The 23,827-nt window shown below is 32.4% G+C and overlaps 2 protein-coding genes across 2 annotated transcripts; one reads left to right on the top strand and one right to left on the bottom strand.

The window, feature by feature from the left end:
* Positions 1-427: 427 nt before the first annotated feature.
* LOC9322752 (CSC1-like protein RXW8) lies at positions 428-6,283 on the top strand. Its single transcript, XM_002888163.2, has 12 exons — positions 428-613; positions 1,219-1,637; positions 1,740-1,886; positions 1,994-2,057; positions 2,176-2,385; positions 2,954-3,142; positions 3,506-3,804; positions 4,028-4,304; positions 4,684-4,959; positions 5,204-5,437; positions 5,523-5,700; positions 5,779-6,283. Exons 2-12 carry the CDS (start codon positions 1,357-1,359, stop codon positions 5,916-5,918), a joined length of 2,295 nt encoding a protein of 764 aa, XP_002888209.1. The 5' UTR covers positions 428-613; positions 1,219-1,356; the 3' UTR covers positions 5,919-6,283.
* A 10,683-nt stretch (positions 6,284-16,966) lies between these two features.
* On the bottom strand, positions 16,967-20,648 carry LOC9324272 (ribonucleoside-diphosphate reductase large subunit). Its single transcript, XM_021035898.1, is given in 16 exon segments — positions 16,967-17,298; positions 17,376-17,523; positions 17,620-17,769; positions 17,842-18,044; positions 18,132-18,251; positions 18,334-18,498; positions 18,597-18,683; positions 18,751-18,900; positions 18,987-19,079; positions 19,178-19,428; positions 19,508-19,682; positions 19,765-20,028; positions 20,135-20,231; positions 20,274-20,335; positions 20,422-20,540; positions 20,543-20,648. Coding segments are annotated over 16 exon segments (2,253 nt in total). The 3' UTR covers positions 16,967-17,235.
* Positions 20,649-23,827: the final 3,179 nt, after the last annotated feature.

Here is a 23,827-nt window from a genome sequence, read left to right as displayed (position 1 = left end):
ATTAAAAAAAAGCTATTCTACTATATATAAATTGAACTTTTATGACATATTCATGCATATCTCACTTTCAACAAGAAACACATGAATCCAAAATCCATGATTCCTTCTTCACCTTTCCTTTAATTTTCCAATAGTCATAACAGTTTTAACTACCACTTGAGCGAATGTTGTGAAAAAAAGCGTCACCCACACGTGTCACTATCTTACCCATAATCTCATAATCCAACGGTCATAATAAATTCGACCATAGAGTAGTCGCTCTCACATAGTATCAAATCTTGGAGTACCAACCATTATATAACTGACACGTGGCGTAATCGTCGCTCCAGTCTTCACCGGCCACACAACGTGGCATTCTTCACCAAATAATTAAATTTGTATTTAATTTTAATTAGTTGCATGTTTTCTTATAAGTTATGAATGAATGAACTGGAAATGCGAACTCTTCGCGTAATTGGAATCGTAAAGCAATTCGGTGTCTTATTTTCATTTTATTTATTTTATTTTTTTGTTTCTCTTCTCTTCTCTGCGAATTCTTAGGGTTTCTGAATCTTCTGGTTCTCTTCGCATTCGAATCCTCTGAAGTCAAACCAAAGTTTTGGTGTTTCTCTCTGTAAGTCATGTCGATTATATTTTAAAATCTCTTCGATTTCGTGCTTCTGTTGTACAACTTCGTGTTGTTTCTGTAATTTTTTTGATGAATTGGATTTGATTTCGCTCGTTTTGTTATCGATTGATGTATTGTTGTTGTTCTTCCTGGGAATCGAAATCGTGTTTGTTTCACTGGATTTAGTGGAATGTGATTCTTCTTATTCGTGGTTTGTTCTAGGTTTCGCGTTTCCATCTATCGTAATACTACTTTGTTGTTTAGGCCATTGAATTTCGCGAATCGTAATTTGGGAAAACAGAAATTGATAACTTGAGATTGAATCTGAGGATTTGTGTCGTATGTAACAAACTTATCTTCCTCTGCAAGTTTTAGTTACTGATTGTGATTTGATTCTTGTTTCCAGTTTTTCGTATCTGCAATGAAGAAAGTTGTGGTTTAGTGTTAAGATAGTTTGGATTCAACTTACACGTTTGATCCATTGTTTATCAGTCTCTTTCGCGGTGTTTCGTTAGCCTAACTGCAATAACCAAGTGTTTTGAGCATTGGATTTCAGAACTTTTGTTATTTCAATGTTCTTATCTTTTTCTTTTTGTGATTGTTCTTTATAGTTCTCCTGCCAATCTAAGATCCTCCTGCATTGCTTCGTTGGCCAATCTCCCTGTTTGTGACGAGGCGACTTAATACGCTTATGAAGTTCTTCTCTTCCTGGGATTTTTAGTCAGGAAGGAGTTGAACTAAGATTTGAGATGGAGATATCAGCTCTTCTTACATCTGCTGGGATTAATATCTCGATATGCATAGTGCTTTTATCACTTTATTCTATACTTAGGAAACAACCATCCAATTACTGTGTATATTTTGGCCGAAGGCTTGTTTGTGGTGGGGCTAGACGTTATGATCCGTTTTGGTATGAGAGGTTTGTGCCGTCTCCAAGTTGGCTGGTTAAAGCATGGGAAACTAGTGAAGATGAGTTATTAGCTGCTGCTGGTCTTGATGCTGTGGTCTTCCTTAGGATGGTCCTTTTCAGGTTACCGAAAAAACTCTCCCAAATGCTTTTTGTTTGTTCTGCTTCTTGTTTTCATAACACCCTCACAAATGGTTTTACTTTGGAAATTTTTTTTTTCTGCAGCATTCGTATTTTCTTTATAGTTGCTGTTATTTGCATTGCCTTTGTGCTGCCTGTTAATTATTATGGGCAACCGATGGTGCATAAGGAAATCCATTTGGAGTCATCCGAAGTGTTCACAATCGAAAATCTTAAAGAAGGCTCCAAATGGTAAATGTGATATTGCTTTTATCTCTACCTACGTCTCTTTGAAAGATGTTACTCTATACAGAGAGTGTAAAGTGCTGATTTTCTCTTATTATATGTATTGCTCTCAGGCTGTGGGTTCATTGTCTTGCACTGTACATTATAACCTCAGCGGCATGTCTTCTTCTTTATTTTGTGAGGACCTCGTACCTTAGTTTATCTCATGCATACATAAAATACTTACTCTTGATTCCTCCATTTTATCTTCTTTTTAGCTATTTTCCCAACCTTTTGACATTTTTTGATACTGTAGGAGTATAGGACCATAGCTAAAATGAGGCTTGGACATATTACTGGATGTGCCTCAAAGCCAAGTCAATTTACCGTTCTTATCCGTGCTATTCCATGGTCTCCTGAGCAATCTTACAGCGACACACTGAGCAAATTCTTCACAAATTACTATTCATCAAGCTATGTGTCCCACCAAATGGTCTACCATAATGGTATCATTCAGAGACTGTTGGTATGTATTCTTCTGGGACCAGTCAGTTTAAACTAAACTATTATTCAGCCCACCTTTCCTCTTGGTTTACTTGTCAGATTAAAACTGTCACCTAGAAATTCTAGAAAAAATCTGTTATTGCTCTTTGTGAGATGTGAAATTTTGCCAGCTTTAAGTGTTCTTCTTCTTCTTTCAGTATGCAATTTTGTTGATAGCTTTTGTAGTTAGTCCTTCATGGTTCTGAAGTATCATTTGCTGCTTGGATGTTATAAAGGGTTATTTGTTTGATGACTACATGCAGAGATTTATGATATTATTTAGAACAGTAGATATAATAATTATACTTAGTTCGAGTATCAGCTAAAAGGGAATACAGGTTAGACGCATTCTTGGAGTATAAAAGGATCTTCTAGAGGAACCCTGTATGTAGTTTCTTATAGGTTATCTGTCAGCATGTTGAATCAAAACAGTAGTTAGAAATTGGGTAAATGATGTGTTGATGGTTTGTCCTTGTGATTACATATTGAGATTCATTGTACCGTGTCATAGAATAAGTGTGACCTATAGATCATTAAAATTTCTGTCTCAGCGTGAGGCGGAGAGGATGTGCCAGACTCTAAAACACGTTTCTCCTGAAATCAATTGTAAACCGAGTTTGAAGCCATGCATCTTTTGTGGAGGACCTACAGCCACAAATTCTTTTCATATCCTATCTAATGAGGCGGACAGTGTGAAAGGAATGGAGCTTGGTGAGTTGACTATGACTACGACAGAGCAAGTAAGGAATTCTTCTGATTTCCCTGATCTAGGCATCGGATGTGGTTATGTGTTTTATAAGATCCACTGCATTTTTTTCACCTGATCCTGAAAGAGTGACTTTGTTAACCTTTACTGGAATACAAACTGAACTATGAAAGTGGCAGTTCGATTGTCCGATACTTCTGAGACTGTGAAGTTTGGTTTCCTCTGTTCAGTTGTAAACCATCATTTATAATCTGTAGTACCAGTGTACTTATATGCTACAATCTCGTCCATTAGGATTTGCACTTTTGTGTTATAGTTTTGAAATAGCAGTTCTTAATGTCAAATGGTCACAATATAGATAGTTAACTAAAGCCACAAAAAATTCTACGTTTTGCAGGAACGTCCAGCTGCTTTTGTGTTTTTCAAAACACGCTATGATGCTCTTGTTGTTTCAGAGGTTCTACAATCATCAAATCCTATGCTATGGGTGACAGACTTAGCTCCAGAACCTCACGATGTATATTGGAAGAATCTCAACATTCCTTATCGACAACTTTGGATACGGAAAATAGCAACCCTTGTTGGTGCAGTTGCTTTCATGTTTGTGTTTCTTATTCCCGTGACCTTCATTCAAGGGCTGACTCAACTAGAGCAGCTGTCTCACGCATTTCCTTTTCTAAGAGGCATCTTGAGGAAGTGAGTACCCTGCAGGTTCCTTACGCATGTATATATATATATGGTTTTGTTTCTTCTGGACATGATATTAGAATTGGCATTGAAAAGTAGGCGGAACTCCTGTGCAGTATAGAACACACGAGCCTTCTCTATATCTTTCAAACTATCAGAGAAATCAAAATTTTATGTTCTTGATTTGTTTTATCATCTTTCAAGTTAATCAGCCACTCAAACCATTTTGCAGGCAGTTTATAAGCCAGGTCATCACAGGGTACTTACCCAGTGTGATCTTGATTCTATTTTTCTATGCCGTTCCACCATTGATGATGTATTTTTCGGCCTTGGAGGGATGTATTTCACGGAGTATAAGGAAGAAGAGTGCTTGCATCAAAGTCTTATATTTTACCATTTGGAATGTGTTCTTCGTGAATATTTTATCGGGGTCTGTTATCAGGCAACTGAATGTCTTTTCTAGTGTCAGAGACATACCTGCACAACTTGCAAGATCAGTGCCAACACAGGTAATTTACCCATAGTTCTTTTACATTTCAGAGCAAAAGTTTGAGTTTTTCTTATTGTCCATGTTTCTACAGTCTCTTGAACATTAGCTAGGTTACATTTTGCCAAGATCTTGCAGCTTTCGGATTGGATATAGTGTTTTCTTGCGCTGGAACTTTATTAATTTGTTCTTTTCCCTCGTTCCATGATAAACTATTATATATCAGAGATATTAAAGCCCACTGGATGAATTTTACTCATTGTATAGTCTCATTTGGGATTGAGCTTTTCTGGTTGCTTAATGACCTCCATAGCTTATAAGCACCTTCTTGTGTTTCATATTTATTAGGAAAAATGAAAATGTATCATTGATTCTGAATATGTCTTTAACCATGTATGCAGGCTGGCTTCTTCATGACCTATTGTTTCACATCTGGTTGGGCCAGTTTGGCTTGTGAAATAATGCAGCCTATGGCTCTTATCTGGAATCTGGTAGCAAAAGTTGTTACCAAGAACGAGGATGAGTCATATGAAACACTTAGGTTCCCATACCACACCGAAATTCCTCGGCTGCTTTTGTTTGGGCTCCTGGGTTTCACCAATTCAGTCATAGCACCACTGATACTGCCGTTTTTGCTGATATACTTTTTCCTTGCATATCTCATATACAAAAATCAGGTAAGTGTGCAATCTATACGTTCTCTGATCTCTGTTACATAATATCACAGTTAATCACTATAAAAGCATCATAATGGACTTGTATCTAATTTGTGTAAGTTTAGTTACTTTCTGAACTGCATGTTTTAGATCACAGTAGTAGTGCCAGGCTCATGCATTAAGTCAGAAATCTTTGATATAATTTTTAAAAGACAATCCTTTTTATAGACCTTCTTAGCCTTACCAGAGTTGTTTCTATTTGCAGATACTCAACGTGTATATTACAAAGTACGAAAGCGGTGGACAATACTGGCCTATTTTCCACAACACAACAATCTTTTCACTGATCTTGACACAGATTATAGCTTTGGGTTTCTTCGGATTAAAGCTATCAACGGTTGCTTCGGGTTTCACTATACCATTGATTCTTCTCACTTTGCTTTTTAGTGAGTATTGTCGGCAGAGGTTTGCGCCTATTTTCAACAAAAATCCTGCCCAGGTAAATTAAATGTAACCAAAACCTTTGATGTTCCTACTGCAGTTTATGCGTCTTCTCGGTGCTTGATAGATGTGTTTCTTTTCAGGTTCTCATAGATATGGACAGGGCTGATGAAATCTCAGGAAAGATGGAAGAGTTACATAAAAAATTGCATAATGTATACTCGCAGATCCCATTACACTCTGAGAAATCATCGAGTAAAGCTGAATGCAGTAATCCTTTCAAAAATCAGGAGTTACCAGATCCTGAAAAATTGAAGCCAGGTTTCGAGTCCATACCATTGTTTGTGTATGATTTCAGATTTTACTTGAATACAGACTAATAAGATTTGCATTTTTCAGAGGAAGGGGATGCGATAGCGAAAGAGTTATGGGGATATCAAGGCAATGAATCTGGTCAAGAACATGACGCTAAGTCCTGTCCCAGTGCTTCACCAGAGCATCTTTCTCCAAAGCTGATCGAACTTCACAAACGGAACTAGACAGACATTTTTTACTAGTGAAGTAATCGCGGAGGCTCCTACAAATCAGTGCTTTAAGCACAAGAGTTTTGTCGTGGGCATGCTCCGCTCCAAAACCAATGTTACTAGGAATATACTCACTCACTTGAAGATAAGTAGATGTAAATTGTTTTCGGGATATCTCATCATTTTTCTTTGATGGAAATTCGTATTGAATCTCTACAAAACAGATGGGGGAAAGCATTTCAAGCATGTACAGTTTTCTTGCCAAGTTAAAGATGTACATTTTATAGTTTCTGCAAGAAGAGATAAAACTGTGTATAGATATGCTAAGAAGAAAGATTTTTCGTTATGGAGCTCAGAGTATGAGAAACTAAAATTATCAATCTAGTGATAGGTATGGCCATTTTTCTGTTCGTCTTTGGAAATTATGTCGTACCAAACAAAGGTGGAAGATGTACGAAAAAGACGAAAGTCAAGTTGTGACAAAGATAAGTTTTTTTACTTACCATTGTCAACCGAGGTGACAATTGTGGGACATGTGTAAACAAAGAGAAGAGCTAAGACCATAACATTGTGGGACATGTGTCCGAAAAGAGAAGAGCTGAGTTCATGAGAGCATCTTCAGATCTTCTTCAAGGCTTGTTATATGGGTATCCTATACTATTATTTTCCTATACTATTATTTAGAGAGTACATTTTAGAACTAACCTTATTTTTTTGTAAGTTATTACATTGGAAAATCTATTAGGCTAGATACAATGATGCTTTTTTAAACAGTTGAATAATTATTACAACTGTTGATTCACTCCAATGATGTATTGAATGAAAGACAAATGATGAGGTGGAGTTAACAGAGTTATAAAGATTCAACGGTGTTGAAACGAGAGAATTGGGTCTCATGGTGACAAGTGGCAGATTGATTGATCAATTTTTTTAATTATATGATAATATTTGGATAAAACATGTGTATAGTTTTTATTGGATGCTGAGATTTTAGATATTTCTTATCCCACCCAATTATTTAAGATCAATTATGTCACAAAATATTAAATTTTATTTTAATATTTTTATACCAAAATTCATCATTTTTCATACTCTATAAATAGAGACTTGTTTCACTTAATATGGACACACAAAAAAATCTATCTTTTTTAAGTTTCTCGTCGATGGATGTGTTTTATTAACGACTATATGTATTTCTCGTTTTTATTAATTTGGAAAATAAACTAAATGATATAAAAAATAAAAACTAAAAAAAAAACAATTTTTTTTACTTATTTTAGATTAATTTGATATTAACTGTGATTAATAATATGTAATCACGGTGATGTGCCTTTAGTCAAGTGGTTAAGTCCATCTGACTCCGCCTTCCCCACCGGGCTTTGTCGATACAAAGATGTCAAAAAAAAAAAAATAATAATAATATGTAATCACAAAAACTTAAACATAAATAAAATAAAAAGTAGTATGAAATAAAAATTGTAGGGTAAAGTGTTATAATCTCTTACTAATAAAAGATGTTCATTGGGGCCTCTTAGGCCATCCACATCAGCTCACAAATCTACTCTAAGATTGTGCCACATCAGCAAACTATTTTTAAGACAACCATCAATGTATTTACTATTTACTGATTGAATATAAATGGTATTAAGACAGCCTCAAAACGTTTTCATTAGGCCTGGGCATTCGGGTACCCGTTCGGGTTCGGTTCTTTTTTTTCGGGTATCGGGTCTATTCGGGTAGGGGGTCAAGACCCATTCGGGTATTCTAAAAATTTGGTTCGGGTTCGGTTCGGGTTCGGGTCGGTTCGGGTATTTTAATAAAAAAAGCAAAATACCCGAAAATAACCAAAAATACCCGAAATATTTTCGGGTTCGGGTCGGGTTCGGGTTTTTAACTCATATATACCCAAATCTAACCGAAATACTCGATTTATCGAAAATACAATGGTTACTCTTTACCCAAATATAACCAAAAATATCTAAAATACCTAATATATTCGGATTTATGATTGTAATTTTAGGTATTTCGGGTATTATAAATATAAATATAACTAATATTTATAGGTGTATATTTGTATTCGGGTACATTCGGGTACATTCGGGTATTGGATTCGGTTCGGGTTCGGTTCGGGTTTTTTTCGGGTAGGAGGTTAGGACCCATTCGGGTATTTTTAAAAATCGGGTTCGGGTTCGGTTCGGATATTGTTCGGGTTTTTCGGTTCGGGTATTCGGTTCCGGGTATTTTGCCCAGGCCTAGTTTTCATTTTAAAGGCCCATACACGCAATATTTTCTTTAGCCAATCTAAAAACCTAAAACCAAGATGTCCAAATTAAAAAAAAAAAAAAAAAATCAGCAATAGTAATTGCCATAAATGATAATCAATTAATCATCCTACGGCACTACAGTTTCTCACATAAGTCCTTGAATCGATTCACTTTTCTAAGAACACAACTACACCACCGTTATCAAATCTGACAGCCTTTCCACTTCGTCATCTTCAATCTTCCATTTATTCACACCAATTGACATCTAAACAAATTAATGGCCATTATCTCCGAAGCCAATACCTCTTTCAAAAATCTACCCTATAAAAGCCGAGCATACAAGCAAACCAAAAAGCTCCAACAAGTCACCAAAATCAAAGCATGTCAACAAATAAAATTCAGCCCTCTCCCCAGCCATTCACGTTTCAAATTTTCGTGAAATTAATGGAATTCACTCATTCAGCTATTTCATTGTTCGTCGTTAAGAATAATTTGTTGTCGTTTAGTTTTCTTATAGTTTTAGTTCCAAACAATATTTTTATTTTAAATTGTTCTAAGAGTGATTTTCTTTCTTCTGGTGTTTTACATGTTTCCTTAAATTGTTTAGTTTGACATGGCTTACAAAGCTTATGAAATTATGATAATTGCCTGCTAAGATTTTGGGTCATGTTTATATTCGTCTAGGAAGTTGTCATCTACAGGGAAAAATATAGTTACAAGTGATCTGATTTTACTACATTGTAGTATGATCACATGTACTTGTGATTAGCAAAATGGGGGTTGCTAAGCACATTCGTAAATGTTGATTTTATGGAAAGTCTACTCCCTCGCTACTTGCCTAACCCCTCAACTCCCTTCTTTAACGGTTACATGTAGTCTAAGTTATATTAGTAATTTAGTATTAACTGAAGATTTTTTATTGTTATTGGAATACAACCATATATATTGTAATTGTATGGTCGTTGTGGTTGCACTTTTGGTTTCTTCTAAAAATTTTCAGCTTTTGAAAAGTTTGTAAGTAAGATACATAAATGAATAAATAACATGTGCAGAAAATTGATTTCCAAAAGCAAGGGAAACTGTTATAAATAAATGAAAGTAGTCAAACACTATACAAAAGAAAACAAAAAAAAAAAAGCATAACCCATCTGGCATAGTCTGAAAAGAATAAAATGAATAATACGAGAAATGAAAAAAATCGATACGAAAATAATTTAAGAGAAGGATAGAGTTTAAAATAATACTACGTAGACTGATAGTAATAAGAAATAAAACTTAATTTAAAAATTTCTAAATATAAACTACAATGAACAAAAAAAAATTCGATAGATAATACTAAACAATTAATAGTATCATAGTATATTTCTTTTGTTCAAATGTTAGAAATAACATAACATCACATTGTTCAAAATTTTAACTAAACTGGTATATGTATTACCCGGGCGTAGCCCGGATTTTCTTCTAGTTTTATTAAACAAAACTATTGTAGAGGGTAAAAATTATATAGGTGTTGAATTATGATGTGGAAGAGAGAAGATGATGTGGAGTGTTAAAAATAAAAAAGTGGGTGTTGTAAACAAAAAACCAATGTAGATAGTCTTATTATTTTTTTTAAATGACCAATCAAAATGAACATATAAGATTTGATATCTAACTTAACATATTAATTTGTTATTAATCATTATAGTTCACCTCTCATATTTATATGATTCTATTTTTATGAAACAAATAAATCATCATATCACCTATATAATAAAAAAAAGTAATTTTTTTCTGCATATGGCATAATTTGAATTTTTAAAAATGAATACAATTTGTTCAATGTATGAAGGAAAAAAATTTAACGGATCAAAACTTCAGATTTGAGTAATATATTTCTTTTGAACAAAAATTCTAACCGAGTAACGTGTCAGAATATGAATATTTATATTAAATTTCATTTATAGATGTATTTTAAAATGTATAATTTTATATACTATAATAAACTTTTAAAACATTTTAATTTGCAATATTTAAAATGAGTTTTACTTGATATTTTTAAAGAATATCATCAAGATCAAAAAGTTATAAATACTCTAATTGATTTTTTAAAACAAATATTTATAATAAGCGGCAGGTTAAATAAGGAAATGAGTTATGATCCTTACAACTGTTTGAATATTTATATTTAATTTCATATAATTTATTTTTTTGAAATTAATAATTTTATATAATACAATAAAAAATTTAAAGATTTTAATTTGGAATATTTAAAAATTGTTTAATTTAATATATTAATGAATATCATAAATATTTAATAGATTAAAATTATAAAAATTTATAGATACTTTAATTTGATTTTCTAAAAAGATATATTTACAATATTTATAGCAGGGGGCGGGCTAAATGTAATGAATTATATGATAGAAAGTTATGATCTTTATAACACATGTCATCTAAATATTTGAAATTTTGATTCTGTAAGCAATTTTCGAAATAAAGAATAATAGATTGTGCACACAATATTTTCATTGGGATTCTAAAATGAAAATATAGACTCTATGCACGGGTTGAATTTGGTATTATTATATACCAACTATATGTTCATAACATATTTGATTATGCGAATAATTGGTAATTTCCGTAATTACCTCAAACAAATCTTTATTTCAACAACCAAAGTGTTAGAAATTGAAAAATGAATTTCCTAAATTTTATTCAAAATAATAGCTAACTTTCTTAATTAATTCAAAATAATCTACGTTTTAGATGCGATTCATTTATGATATTTTGATGTTTGATCTAACTAAATTATATGCAATCTCATTTGCGGTTGTTAACATAAATTAACTCATCGTTCAAACAATATTAATTTTTTTAAAAATAATATTATTTTCTGTTTTTCTATCTTTAAAAAAATATATCAATAATTGAGTATTATAGAAAAAGAAAAATATAGTCATTTTAATATTATATATAGGGACTGACAAAAAATATATATTTTAACTTACTATTATAATATATCACAACTTTATTCTATAATATATAATATATAAATTTTGTAATAAATAAAATTCAACCCGTACTGTAGTACGAGTGATGATCTAGTCTACAATTGTAAAAATCAAAAGATAATGAGAGACTTTTGGATGAGTCTAGATACTTGGGTTCACTCTTGGGGGTGAACCCTTTTATTCATCCCGTTTATTTCATCCAATCAAAATCTGCCACCTAATAATAATAATAAAATTTTCTTTAATTTTAAAATATAATCTGGCACTAAAACGAAATTATGTATCGGTTTGGGTTTATTAGAAATGGTTAGGGTTAGATTTTATGATTAAACGAGGTTAAATATCGGTTTGGATTTATAAACGGGTTTAGATTTTACAACTAAACGAAATTAAATGTCGGTTTGGGTTAAGAAAGTACGATTAGGGTTTAGATTTTATAATTAAACGAGTTTAAATGTCGGTTTGGGTTTACAAAAGAGAATTAGGGTTTAGATTTTGTAATTAAACAAGATTATATATTGGTTTGAATTTATAGAAGGGTGGTTAGATTTAATTTTAAAATGAGTTTAATTTTTCTTTTATTGTGTCGAATTCTGATTGGTTAAAATAAAAATATGGTGAATGAAAGGATTCACCCAAGTATTGTTGAAATTTATTGATGGAGATGCTCTCAATACATGTGCATTGATGAGAGATCCATTAAGTCTCTCAACAATATAATTTTATTATTTTAATGCATTTTACTATTAGAAACTTTTCATATTTTTTACATCTATTGGTGAGAGGCCCACTTAGTTTCTCATTAATATAATAATTTTTAGTGTAGTTTAATATTTGTAATATAATTTAATTTGAATATTTAAACTAGAAGATTTATACTTCATATATTTTAACTCATATCAAATTACATTTTAAATATATTCAATTTTGTTAATTAGTTATATTTGTTTATATAATAAATGATTTTATCAAAATATATATTTAAAATTTTCAAATTGCAGAATTGTTTTTACTTAATCAATTTCAAATTAGTGTATTAACTAAAATACTATCAATTAAGTATTATTGTGATTTTAACCAAATTCATTAAAAATGATATCACTATATAAAGTATTTGATAAAACATTTTAAACTATCGTGGATTTTATAAGATCAAATAAAAGTGAAAAAAAATTATATATTTATGTTTAAATTAAGTAGAGAGATTTTAGAAAGTTGGCAATTAATATAATGTAGTTAAAGTATCTTTGTAACGGATCTTTGCCAATTGAGTCTTCAATTGACTCCTTACTGAATCTTCTCCTCCAATTTGAGTATTAGAATGTCTCATCTGCTCCATGATCCGCTTCTCTAGTTCTATAATCGAATCATTAGTCTGGATGTCTCTTATGCTCCATTGACTTCCACTAGACTTTAGAACCTTTCTAAATAGCTAAAGATAGTTCTTCAAGAGAGAAACACTAGGGCCGTTGCATAGAACAACCCAGTGGAGAATAATCTTTTGTGTAGTCATTAAGCTAAATCCGGCAAACAAATATCCGTTTCGACATCTTCATCGATGTTGTAAACATAATCAAAGACTGTAAAAAAGAGAGAAGGAGAGTGAAGCATTCATCAAGAACGTATCAGTCTCTATCTTGAGGGAAAACCCAATGTAGTTGAAGAGGTAATTACAGCAGAAAGAACCTATCGATTTACAGGTGGCTTAGAGGAAGACGTTTTTATACGCTTTTCGAGTTTAAGCGGTGGTAGCGGAAAAAGTGAAATTACACATATGATGAAGAAGATGAATGGAATCTACATATTTTTCGCTTGCAGAGATGCGTAGAACATGGAGCAGGATAATAAAATGACAGTGACAAAGTACGATAGTAGTGCAACCGTTCTTGCTCAGAAAATAGAGTTTTTGGTTTTGAGAAATAATATGATGAAAGGGAAAGGATATTGAAAAGCAGATAGATCATTATCCGCTTGAACGCCATTGCAAAAAATTCTTGGAGGAATAGATGTGACGATTTTTTTTTGCCGAAAGGCCTTCATTTTCTTTGTTCTGAGGTTGCGCGGAAGCAATTTTTATAAAACTTTTGGAACCGGATACATGTTAGAAGAAGAAAAATCATAAAAATTATAGTTAGCCACACAAAATCTCCCCAAAATCTAATACATAAATTTTATATTAATTCAACTAAACATAATAATCAAATAGTCTTTTCTTTAGAACGAATAATAGTTGAAAATAAAAAAATTATATCATTATCTTCATTCTCATCTTCGTCAATTCCATCAAACAAAATGGTTTCATAATTTCTTGTTGTCGGTAAAATCAACTCTCTTAAAGTAAATTTAATTCAATTAATCACTTCCAATATCTCCCACATATATGATTCACTTGCCATTTCTTTAAAGATGATCTCTTAAAAAAAGGTGCAGATATTAGTATGATAAAATTCAAAATCAGAAGATTAGTTTGGGTTTTTTTTGTATGTATAAGAATACTACTATCAAAAGTAATTTTATGTTTTTTACTTTTTAAGACATTAAATTAAAACGGAATTGTAAGCTTCCAATGAGATTTTAAAGAGGATTTATTAGAAGTGTCGTCATGAAAGCAAGATTCGGAAAGCTTCCAATTCCGACTCCAATGAAGCGGGAAGCAGAACTCCAACGAAGGTTCCGTGCTTCCTAAGTTCACAAACATAGAATTTTTCGATCTTACTACGCTTTAACCAATAAAGCCATCTAAAACCAAAACTCAAAAGACAACTATGAGCCATGTAAGTGGTTCTCTCTAATTCTATGTATCAATTGTAGAACAAATATCTCAATAAGGTGTTTATGATCATACAAATAAACTAAAGTGATTTGATTGATCTAAATGTCTAGTCTTCAACGCTTTTCATAGTGTTTTCAAATTGACTCATGACTCATCTTCTGATTCTATTTCTCTATGTAGCTTCTTCGATGTTGAGAATTTTAAGCGCGGAATCTTATGTGGGCATATAAAAAAAAAATTATTCTTCTCCGGCTTGGGTAGATATTTGTCAATCCAAAACATTTTCATCTCTGCCATCTTTAGTCTAGTCTTTAGCCACACCCTTGAGTCAAAACTTTAGCCTCATTACCTCCTCCGTTCAATCGGATTCCACGAGATTTCAGAGCTATTGTATAATTGCATATAATTCTTTAACAGGGAAAGACTTGAGCTAATGCAAAGAACTATCTGTTGGGGTATGACCTTATGGGCTGTCATTAGCCAAATCAAGCAAATAAGTAATTGTCGCACAGTTCGACGTGTCGTAAAGGTAATCGTTTGCTATCAAGTAAAAGAGGAAGGAGAGCAAAGTGTGCTTTAAGAACGTATTCGCCTCTATCTTCAAGGCTGAGCCAATCCAAATGAAGAAGTAATTGAAGCCAAAAGAACTTAAGGATTTAGAGGTTGCCTAGAAGAAGATGTTATTTTTATGCTCTTCGAGATTAAGAGCCCGAAGCGGAAGAAACGGAATTGCAAAAAATGATGAAAAAGATGAACGAGACCTTTTCCATTGGTAGAGTCTCGTAAAATTTGTAGCAAAAAAGATGATAGGAGTGACAAGGTATGACAATATTGCAACCATTCTTGTGGTTTTCATGGCATTTCTTTTTGATGCGGAGAGGCTGCCATGCATCGCCTCCTTAGGGCATATCAATGACAAAATATTCTCCTCCAACTTTGGTACTAGATGTTGGTCGATCTGAAACATTCTTATAGCAACCATCTTTAGCCGAGTTTTCAACTAGCTGTCTTTAGTCGAACAATTAGTCTCGCTGCCTCTTTCGTCTATTGGATTCCACGAGATTTCAGAAATTTCCTATAGAATTGAAGATAATTATTCTATATAGAAACATTTGGGCCGATGTAGAGAACTCTCGATTGAGGTATTATGACCTTATGGTCCGTCATTAGCCCAAATCAAACAAATAAGTAACAATCGCACAATTCGACGTCTTATCGATGTCATAAAGATAATCAATCGACAATCGCTAGAAGGAGAGTAAACCATGCATTAAGAACGTTAACGTATAAGTCATGTCCACAAGCGGAACTAAATATGATGTGCGTTCATTCAATCACTGCACATGAGTGTTTTAAACACAATTAGGCTTTTCTCTAAAACACGCTTAGCTCCAAAGGAACCAGTGGACCAATGTTACTGGGAATATTCACTCTCTTGAAGAAAAGTAGACATAGTTTTCGAATATTTTATCATTGTTTTTCGGTGGAAACTCCTTATAGAATTTTGTAGGAAACTAATGGGGGAAAGCATCAAAGCGCATGTACAGTCTTACAATCAGTGGGCTTCGAGGCTCCAAGAGGTTATTAGTAATTGCTAAGTATTATAAATTAACTATGGTTTGTTGTTGGTAATGTCAAGTAACTATGGTTTGTTTAGGGAGTGTTCATGAGTCTCCATCTATATAAGATGTCTTAAGAGAATTAGTAGGTTTTATCGAGTATTTGGAGGAAACTTAGGGGGGAGTGGGAGGAGCTCCATTAATAAATCCTCAGGTTCCTTGGTAATTCACCAAAGTATCTACAAAATATCAGTTTATATAAGCTACACGTATCATACTTCGAGAAGAAATGCATTTGTGCTGCAATGGTGTCAAGTCTAAAAATTGCTTAGAAGAAAGGATTTTTCTTAATAGAATGGAGTAAAAGCAAAAGAGCTCTTTGTCCTACTGACTTCTTTCTCACATAGTATCATACTTCGAGAAGAAATGCATTTGTGCTGCAATGGTGTCAAGTCTAAAAATTGCTTAGAAGAAAGGATTTTTCTTAATAGAATGGAGTAAAAGCAAAAGAGCTCTTTGTCCTACTGACTTCTTTCTCACATAGTATCATACTTCGAGAAGAAATGCATTTGTGCTGCAATGGTGTCAAGTCTAAAAATTGCTTAGAAGAAAGGATTTTTCTTAATAGAATGGAGTAAAAGCAAAAGAGCTCTTTGTCCTACTGACTTCTTTCTCACATAGTATCATGTCAAGCTTTATCGGATTATTATCCACGACAAAAACGAGAGCTATTAATGGTTTGAACTAAATCATGGCCCAGTTCTTTTACTAAACGCTGCCACAGCGGCAGCGAGGGAGTAAAACGACGTGTCATGAGGAGTGTCTTTTTCAGTATAAGAGAAATACCAATCTTGTTTTACTTTTAATTTGAGCTTGATTCTCTTTCTATTCTATGCACTTCAGATTGATTTTTCAATCATTCTTAAACACATTCTTAATTTGGACCTGTAATTTAAGGTGAAAGACAAACAAAAAAAACAGAATCAGCCAATGAAACAAAAATAATCCATTAACATGATTTTGATTAATCTTTAGACTCAAGAGTGTTTTAACGACTAAAGGTTTGTACATCAGCTTCAAGGACAAAACGGTTGATTAAAAAGTATTTGGTAAGAACCCGAAGTTTCTTGTGTCAGAGTTTTACAATTTTTATCTAGAGTTTTAGAATTTTCATGTTAGTCAAATTTCAGATCTATTGTTTATGTTTCTGTTGTTAGTTTAAGGAAGAAGAAGAAGAAAGTTTTTTTACTAAAGTCGTTGGTGGAGAAGGAAATGAGACATTGCCTTCAACTGGAACAACCACAGGAGGCTTCACGAAGTGCAAGTGCCAAAGACACAGGTTTGGTATGAAGGACAGAATCAAAGAATCATCATAAAGGCTCAAACTGTTAAGAATTAAAGTTTGTCTCTGAAGCAATCACTTATACAACTAAAGGTACAAGAGAATCCTCAAAAACGTCATTTCCTGCAAGTGTTTCAAAGAAAGGCTAATTCAAGGAGAAGGGACTATTGTTTTTCTTAGATCTGGAGGCATTCTTTCATCAGAGAAATTCTTACCAAAAAGTATCATCTTTCATTAGAAAGCTCAATTAAAAGTAAAACCTACACGAAATAAAAAATAATGTAAAGGGAAAGTAACTTGAAAACGTTAAGGAACGAAACGTGTAAGAGGAGATGATGCACTGCATTAGACAGTCATCAAAGGTTTGTCAAGGACTGTCTTCATTACTATCTTCTACTTCTTTATTTACATTTGACCATAGTTGTAGCACGTGATCGCAGGTAGTGCATCCCGGTTTTCAAACCCTGTTGCAACTCAATAGTTTGCTCATATGCTCTTTTGAAACTCGATAGTTTGGGCAATTTTTTAAGTAAGATCATACCTTAGTCCAAGTATAAAAGTGTAAAGAAGTGAGTTTTTGGTAGCTAGGTTCTTCCAGGTTTATGTTTAAGGTTTGGCTTTGATCTATGTAGCATCCACGATCAACAGCCATGTCGACCACGGTTCTTTGTTTAATCTCCCATGCAGTTCTGTGTTGAATTGAAGGAAAGTCAAATCCGAGGTTCACTGCTGGACATAGTAGTAGGTGATCAAGAAAACTAAAAAAATGAATGAGAACCTTTTACCTGTAAATAGCTTTCATGTCATCAGGTATCTCTGGGACATTACGTATCGAACCGTTCTCATCAATGATCTTCTCTTTCAGTGTTGGAGTCCAAAGACCCATTTCAGTCAAATCATGAAGAAGATGCTTATTCACAAGTATGGATTCCCCACTGAACAAAAGCAAGGAAATTAATGCAATAACTAAACCAGTGGGAGGAAACTAGAAACATTTAATCACACACCTCAATCCTCTGTGGCTGTAGATGTTTGATGTGTATGGCTCGAAAGATTCGTTGTTCCCGAGAATCTGACTGGTTGAAGCAGTTGGCATCAGTGATACTAAAAGAGAGTTCCTCACTCCATTCTTTGATATCATTTCCCTAAGAAAATCCCAGTCCCAGCGGTTTGATGGAGTCACATTCCACATGTCAGGTTGAAGAATCCCCTAGAGAATCATCGCACACAATCCACAATCCGACATTATGAATTTTAGTCATAGGATATTGACATAATTGCAAAATGAGATGCATACCTTGCTCATGGGACTTCCTTTGTATGTCTCATATGCATCATTTCTTGCAGCAAGCTCTGAAGATGCTTTGAGTGCATGGTAGTATATGGTTTCAAATATATCCTTATTTAGTTTTTGGGCCTGATTAACAAATCAAACTGCTTAGAACAGAGAAAACATAACTCTTCCCATATATGGTTGATCATTACACTAACAAGTCTACCTCTGGAGAGTCAAATGGCATTCCAAGAAGGATAAATGCATCTGCAAGACCTTGTACTCCAATACCAATAGGTCTATGACGCATGTTTGAAGTTTCTGCAGTCTCCACAGGATAGTAGTTTCCGTCTATTATCCTATCGAGATCATTAGTAACAATTGCAGTTACCTGCCCACACAAAAGTTAAATACAAAAGGCTTCAGAGATAAATTTCTTGAGATTCATATTTCTAGTCAAATGAGGCAAGTGTTTAGTATCTATCTGACCTCGGCTAACTTGTCATAATCAAAGTAACGACTCTTTGACCGCAGGCTGCCAGCAAGCTTAGATGGATGAGAGTCCAATGGGACGTCCTGTTGTGAGAAGAATAATGTTAAGAGCTATACTTGAGTGACAAAGAAAAAGCAATTTCTAATTCACTTTCTCTCTAACAAATCTGGCCAAAGCAATTGATGCAAGATTGCACACAGTGGTTTCCGTTGGACTAGTGTACTCAATAACTCCAGTACATAAACTAGAGGACTTTATGGTACCAAGATTTTGCTGATTGCTTTTTCTGTTGCATGAATCCTACAATAGAGTATCAAAATCAACAATAATTAAGAACCAGTGAGTTATAAAAAAAAAAAGCTATAGAAACATGAATGTTACTAAACCTTAAAAAGCATGTATGGCATTCCTGTTTCTAGCTGGGATGTCAAGATATCAAAAAAAGGTTCCTGCGCCGGAAAAACCTTCTTCGCCTTTCCCTAAGACAATGAACGAACATAACTTGTATTTGAGGTAACAAGAACTCAAGTTTTATAAGAAGCAGTATACATATACATGGGATGAAATAGGTACTCACCTCTCTTTCATACTTTGTGTACAGTCTCTCAAATTCTGTGCCCCAGCAATCTGCCAAACCTGGAGCTTCATTAGGACAAAACAATGACCACTTCCCATCATGTTTGACTCTCTCCATGAAAAGATCTGGAATCCAGAGAGCTATAGCCATGTGCTCCTCCTGACTGTTCTGTACCTTTCCGTGGTTCTTCTGGATCTTTAGAAACTCAAAGATGTCAGCATGCCATGGCTCCAGGTATACAGCAAATGGTCCTTCACAATATATACATGAGAGAGAGATCATATACTAGACAAAAATGATATGGCCAAAAGTAGCAAAGCTAAGAATTACCATTCTTCTTACCTCCTCCTTGATCAACATCCAGCATTGGAACAACACCATTTGTGCCCTGGATGTTATGAACTGAAACACTAATACTGCCTGCAGATTTTCTTATAACATCACACTTTTGGAGTGTGCTCTCGATGCTATCATCTCTCATGCAGATAAGAAAGCTGCTACTTAACTGCCATTTCAATTTATTTTCAATAATAATCAGCAAATTAAAGAATATATTTCATCACAAGATATAGGTATATTTTATTTACTTGAGGCCTTGGAGTTCCTGCGTTGAAGAGAGTAGGAGATGCATGAGTGAACAATCTCTGAGACATCAAATGGTAAGTTTTGATTGCAGAATCAATATCTTCCATGTGAATGCCAACAACAACTCTCATGAGCATGTGTTGAGGCCTTTCAACAACTTTCCCATGGACTTTCAAGAGGTACAACCTCTCAAGCGTTTTAAATCCAAAGAAATCATAATCAAAATCACGGTCATATACGATTTCCCTGTCCAGACGAGTAGATTTCTGAGATTGAAACCAAAGGAAAACACCGCGATTCAGCGATACATTGTATTCACACCAAGAAACATATATATATATATATATATATATATATATATAATTACATTACCTCCATAACTATTCTAGATACATGCTCGTCTATTAGAGAAGACTTGAGTCCAGACATGTCTGAAACCATGAAAATATAAACACAAATCAATGATACACTCAAATCAAACCACAAAAACCTGAGCATGACTCTCACGTACGTCTCAGAAAATGATTTCTTAGTGTTCTTGTGAAGATTTGAGACAGCAATCCTAGCAGCAAGCTGAAAATATAAATAAATGATATTTCAATTATAAGGATCATCAGGTGGATAATGCAAAATCATATATTATTGGGAGAAATACTGACCGAGGCATAATGAGGATGGTTACAAGACATGGCAGCAGCAGTGTCAGCAGCCAAGTCATCGAGTTGAGTCGTAGTGATTCCATTATAGAAACGAGCAGAGACTTTCTGAGCAACAAGGAGGGGTCACAATGGTAACTGCTAAGCCCATTACTTAGCTTGTTAAGTCGCAAAGTAATCTTGTCCAAGTCAACAGTTTCCAGCCATCCATCGCGCTTGACCACGTACATGCTCTTTACCATTAGCAGAGGAATTATGTCAGAATAATAGTTTTTTTTGTTATATATATATATATATATATATATATATATATATATTTTGAAATACAAATATGAAATAAATATTGAAGTTTGAAGTTATTTACGATGACATGCCATTGATATTTATTAATTAGATTTGTTTTATTTTGGTTAAGATATTACAATAAAAACTATTAGCCAATAATTATAAAAAAAAAAAAGACAAAAGCATCCACCATATCTCAACAATGGTCATTTCTATTCCGTATAATTTGAAAATCGCTTTCCAAATATTTCCATATATTATCAACAAAAATTTCGCAAAAAAAAAAAAAAAATCATACAACGGAATTTAGTTAGATTTTAAAATATTTCCTTAACTAAACTATACTAACTAATTATGATTACTATATATGGAAGGAACGATGAAATCTATATATATATTTTTGAAACACTTTTAGCAAATAAATCCTGGGGTTGGGCAGTATTTACAAAGAATGTCATTGGCATTTATTATTACTTTTACAAAATTTAAATAAAAGATATTAACCAAACAATATCTTGCCTAATTTGTTTCTAAAAATCTCTACACAATCTTTCCATATATCTTCAAAAAAATTTATAGAAAATATTTATATTAACACTTTGCATAGCAATAAAAATACTAATTTATAATAATCAAAATATTCACATAAAAAATCAAATACACATACAGGAAAAAGAACTATATCTATCATCATTTAAATCGTTGCTTTATTTAAATAAAAAAACACAAAAACTTGAAATGATATACTTTATATGATAAATTTAAATTATATATTAGTAGTATAAATTTAAAATCGTTCAAAGAACGGTATACTACGGGTGAGATCCTAAAATTATTAGATTTTATAACAATAATAATTTATTTTCTTGGATTTTATAATACTAATAATTTAGCTAACGAGATAATATAGACGGATTTATATGGGATGACGGGTTTGGGTCGATATTAATAAATAACGGTATATCACGGATAAAATCCTAAACTTAACAGTAAAAATACAATTATACAATCTTAAACACAAAACAAAAGAAACAATATTAACAAAACAAATCCAACTTAAATTTCAAATTTTTAGTTATAAAAAAACCAACCCACGGTATACTGCAGAGTAAAATATTCAAAATTTTAAAATCCACCATACATCGTTACTTCAAAAAAAATGTATGTTTTCGTATCTATACTTCAAAAATTGATAGATAGATATCTACATTTAAAAATACAAATTAATATGATATATCTTCAGTTAATTTTTTAAAAAATAACATTACATTTTTTAAAAAAATATAGCGCCGCGGTATACCGCGGGTTAAATTCTAGTTGTATACATATAAATGAATTAAATTTGATAATATATTAATAGATTTACAGAAAGGACAATCCAATTTAATAACCACGAATCATCATTTATTTTTAAATTTCAAAAATTCAAATAATAACAAATTAATTTAATTATCTTTTATTTTTAAGATTTTGTCAAGATTTGCATCTTAAATTAAGAAAATAAACTTTTTTTAATAAAAATAATATTAAATAAAAATACTAAGTAAATATTCAAAAAATATTTGAATTTTATGCGGTTTATGAAAAGTTTGGATAATGATAATTTTTATTTATGAAAAAATCGATTTTAGTAACATATTTAAACAATAAATTGATATGCAATATAAAAGAATCACATAAATATCTTTTGAATTTATTTTTTAGAATTGTTTTTCTCTAAAACTATAGATGCAAATTTATTGCTAAACTTTCTGAGCAAGCCAAGCAATATTGAACTCTCACGAAATAAACTAACAAGATTGTCAGATTATTATTTTCTAAAATCCCTAAATCGGCATTGTCTCATCACTATATAAGATCATATCATATTATCATTTTCTTGAACAAAACATCCATTTTTTCTTTCAGTTTCTATGTGTATATTTTTTGTTATCCTTTTTATTTTGTTCACTAATTTATTTGTTTGACTATGACAACTTGAAAAAATGGGGTATAATTGGATCCTAGCTTAGAATTGACATTGTCATTAGCCTAGCTGTCTCCTCTTTGGATAACTCAAGATAGTTCTTGAGGACACAAACACTTGAACCGATGCATACAATAAACCATTGAGGGATAATCTTTTCTGCACTCATTAAGCTAAACCCGGCGAAGAAGTACCCGTCGCACAGTTGTACATCTTCGTTAGACGACAAAAACCCTCGTCGTATTATAATAATGGAATTAGCTCATTAAATCAAAACAAATTGGTCCTATAACGTAGGAGTGGAGTGTTACACCAACCAAGTTGAAGAGTTAATTGCAGTCGAAAGAACCTATCGAATTATAGATGACGTATAGGAAGATGTTATTTATACACTCTTTGAATTTAAGCGGTGGGAGCCGAAAAAGGGGAATCACATAATTTCATATTTATTTATATATTTGTGACATCAAATTTTTAAAATGAAAGGCTAAACTTCCAATACGTAATTGTAAGCTTCCAACGAGCTTGCAAAATGGATTTTTTGGAAATGCCACTAAAGTGGGATTCCAAAAAATTTTGATTCTAATTTGATTCCGTAGCGACGGACTTCTGATGAAGGTTCCGTGCATCCTAAGTACAAAAGCGTAGAATTTTGGATCTTGTTTTGCTTTAATCAATAAAGCCATCTAAAACCAAAACTCAAAGAAAACTATGAGCCATTTATAGTAAAGCCTCTATAAATTAATACTCGATAAATTAATAAGCACAATATAATAATAAAATCTTCCAAGCCCAAGTCGGGCTAGTATAAAAGTAAAAAAATTTTGATAAGCTAATAAGATAATAATATTTTTTTATAATCTCTATGTAAATATATAGTGTTATTAACATAAATTAATAATTATGTAAATTTACACATTTATATATATATATAAAAAATATAAATATATGGTTTTAGTTATTTGTTTATTGAATTTTGTTTTGAACTCATCCTTAGTTTTTTCTAAAAAAAATATTGTGTTTTTAAACTATCTTATTGTAGTATTGTCTATAATTTTTTTTTAAAACAAAAATTTTATTTAAGTTTTTAAATTCTGTAAATGTATTAAACTATCTTATTGTAGTATTGTCTATAATTTTTTTTTAAAACAAAAATTT

The sequence above is a fragment of the Arabidopsis lyrata genome, assembly GCF_000004255.2.
Source record: "Arabidopsis lyrata subsp. lyrata unplaced genomic scaffold ARALYscaffold_2, whole genome shotgun sequence".
NCBI classification, from domain to species: Eukaryota; Viridiplantae; Streptophyta; class Magnoliopsida; order Brassicales; family Brassicaceae; genus Arabidopsis; species Arabidopsis lyrata.
Note: the sequence above shows the minus strand (reverse complement) of the source record. Positions and strands in the feature narration are given on the sequence as shown.

Excerpts from the sequence above, each read along its gene's own strand:
- LOC9322752 (XM_002888163.2), top strand. The coding sequence starts at position 1,357 with ATGGAGATATCAGCTCTTCTTACATCTGCTGGGATTAATATCTCGATA. Across the intron at positions 2,386-2,953 it reads GTATCATTCAGAGACTGTTG|CGTGAGGCGGAGAGGATGTG; the intron begins GTATGTATTCTT and ends TTTCTGTCTCAG. Across the intron at positions 5,701-5,778 it reads TCCTGAAAAATTGAAGCCAG|AGGAAGGGGATGCGATAGCG; the intron begins GTTTCGAGTCCA and ends TGCATTTTTCAG.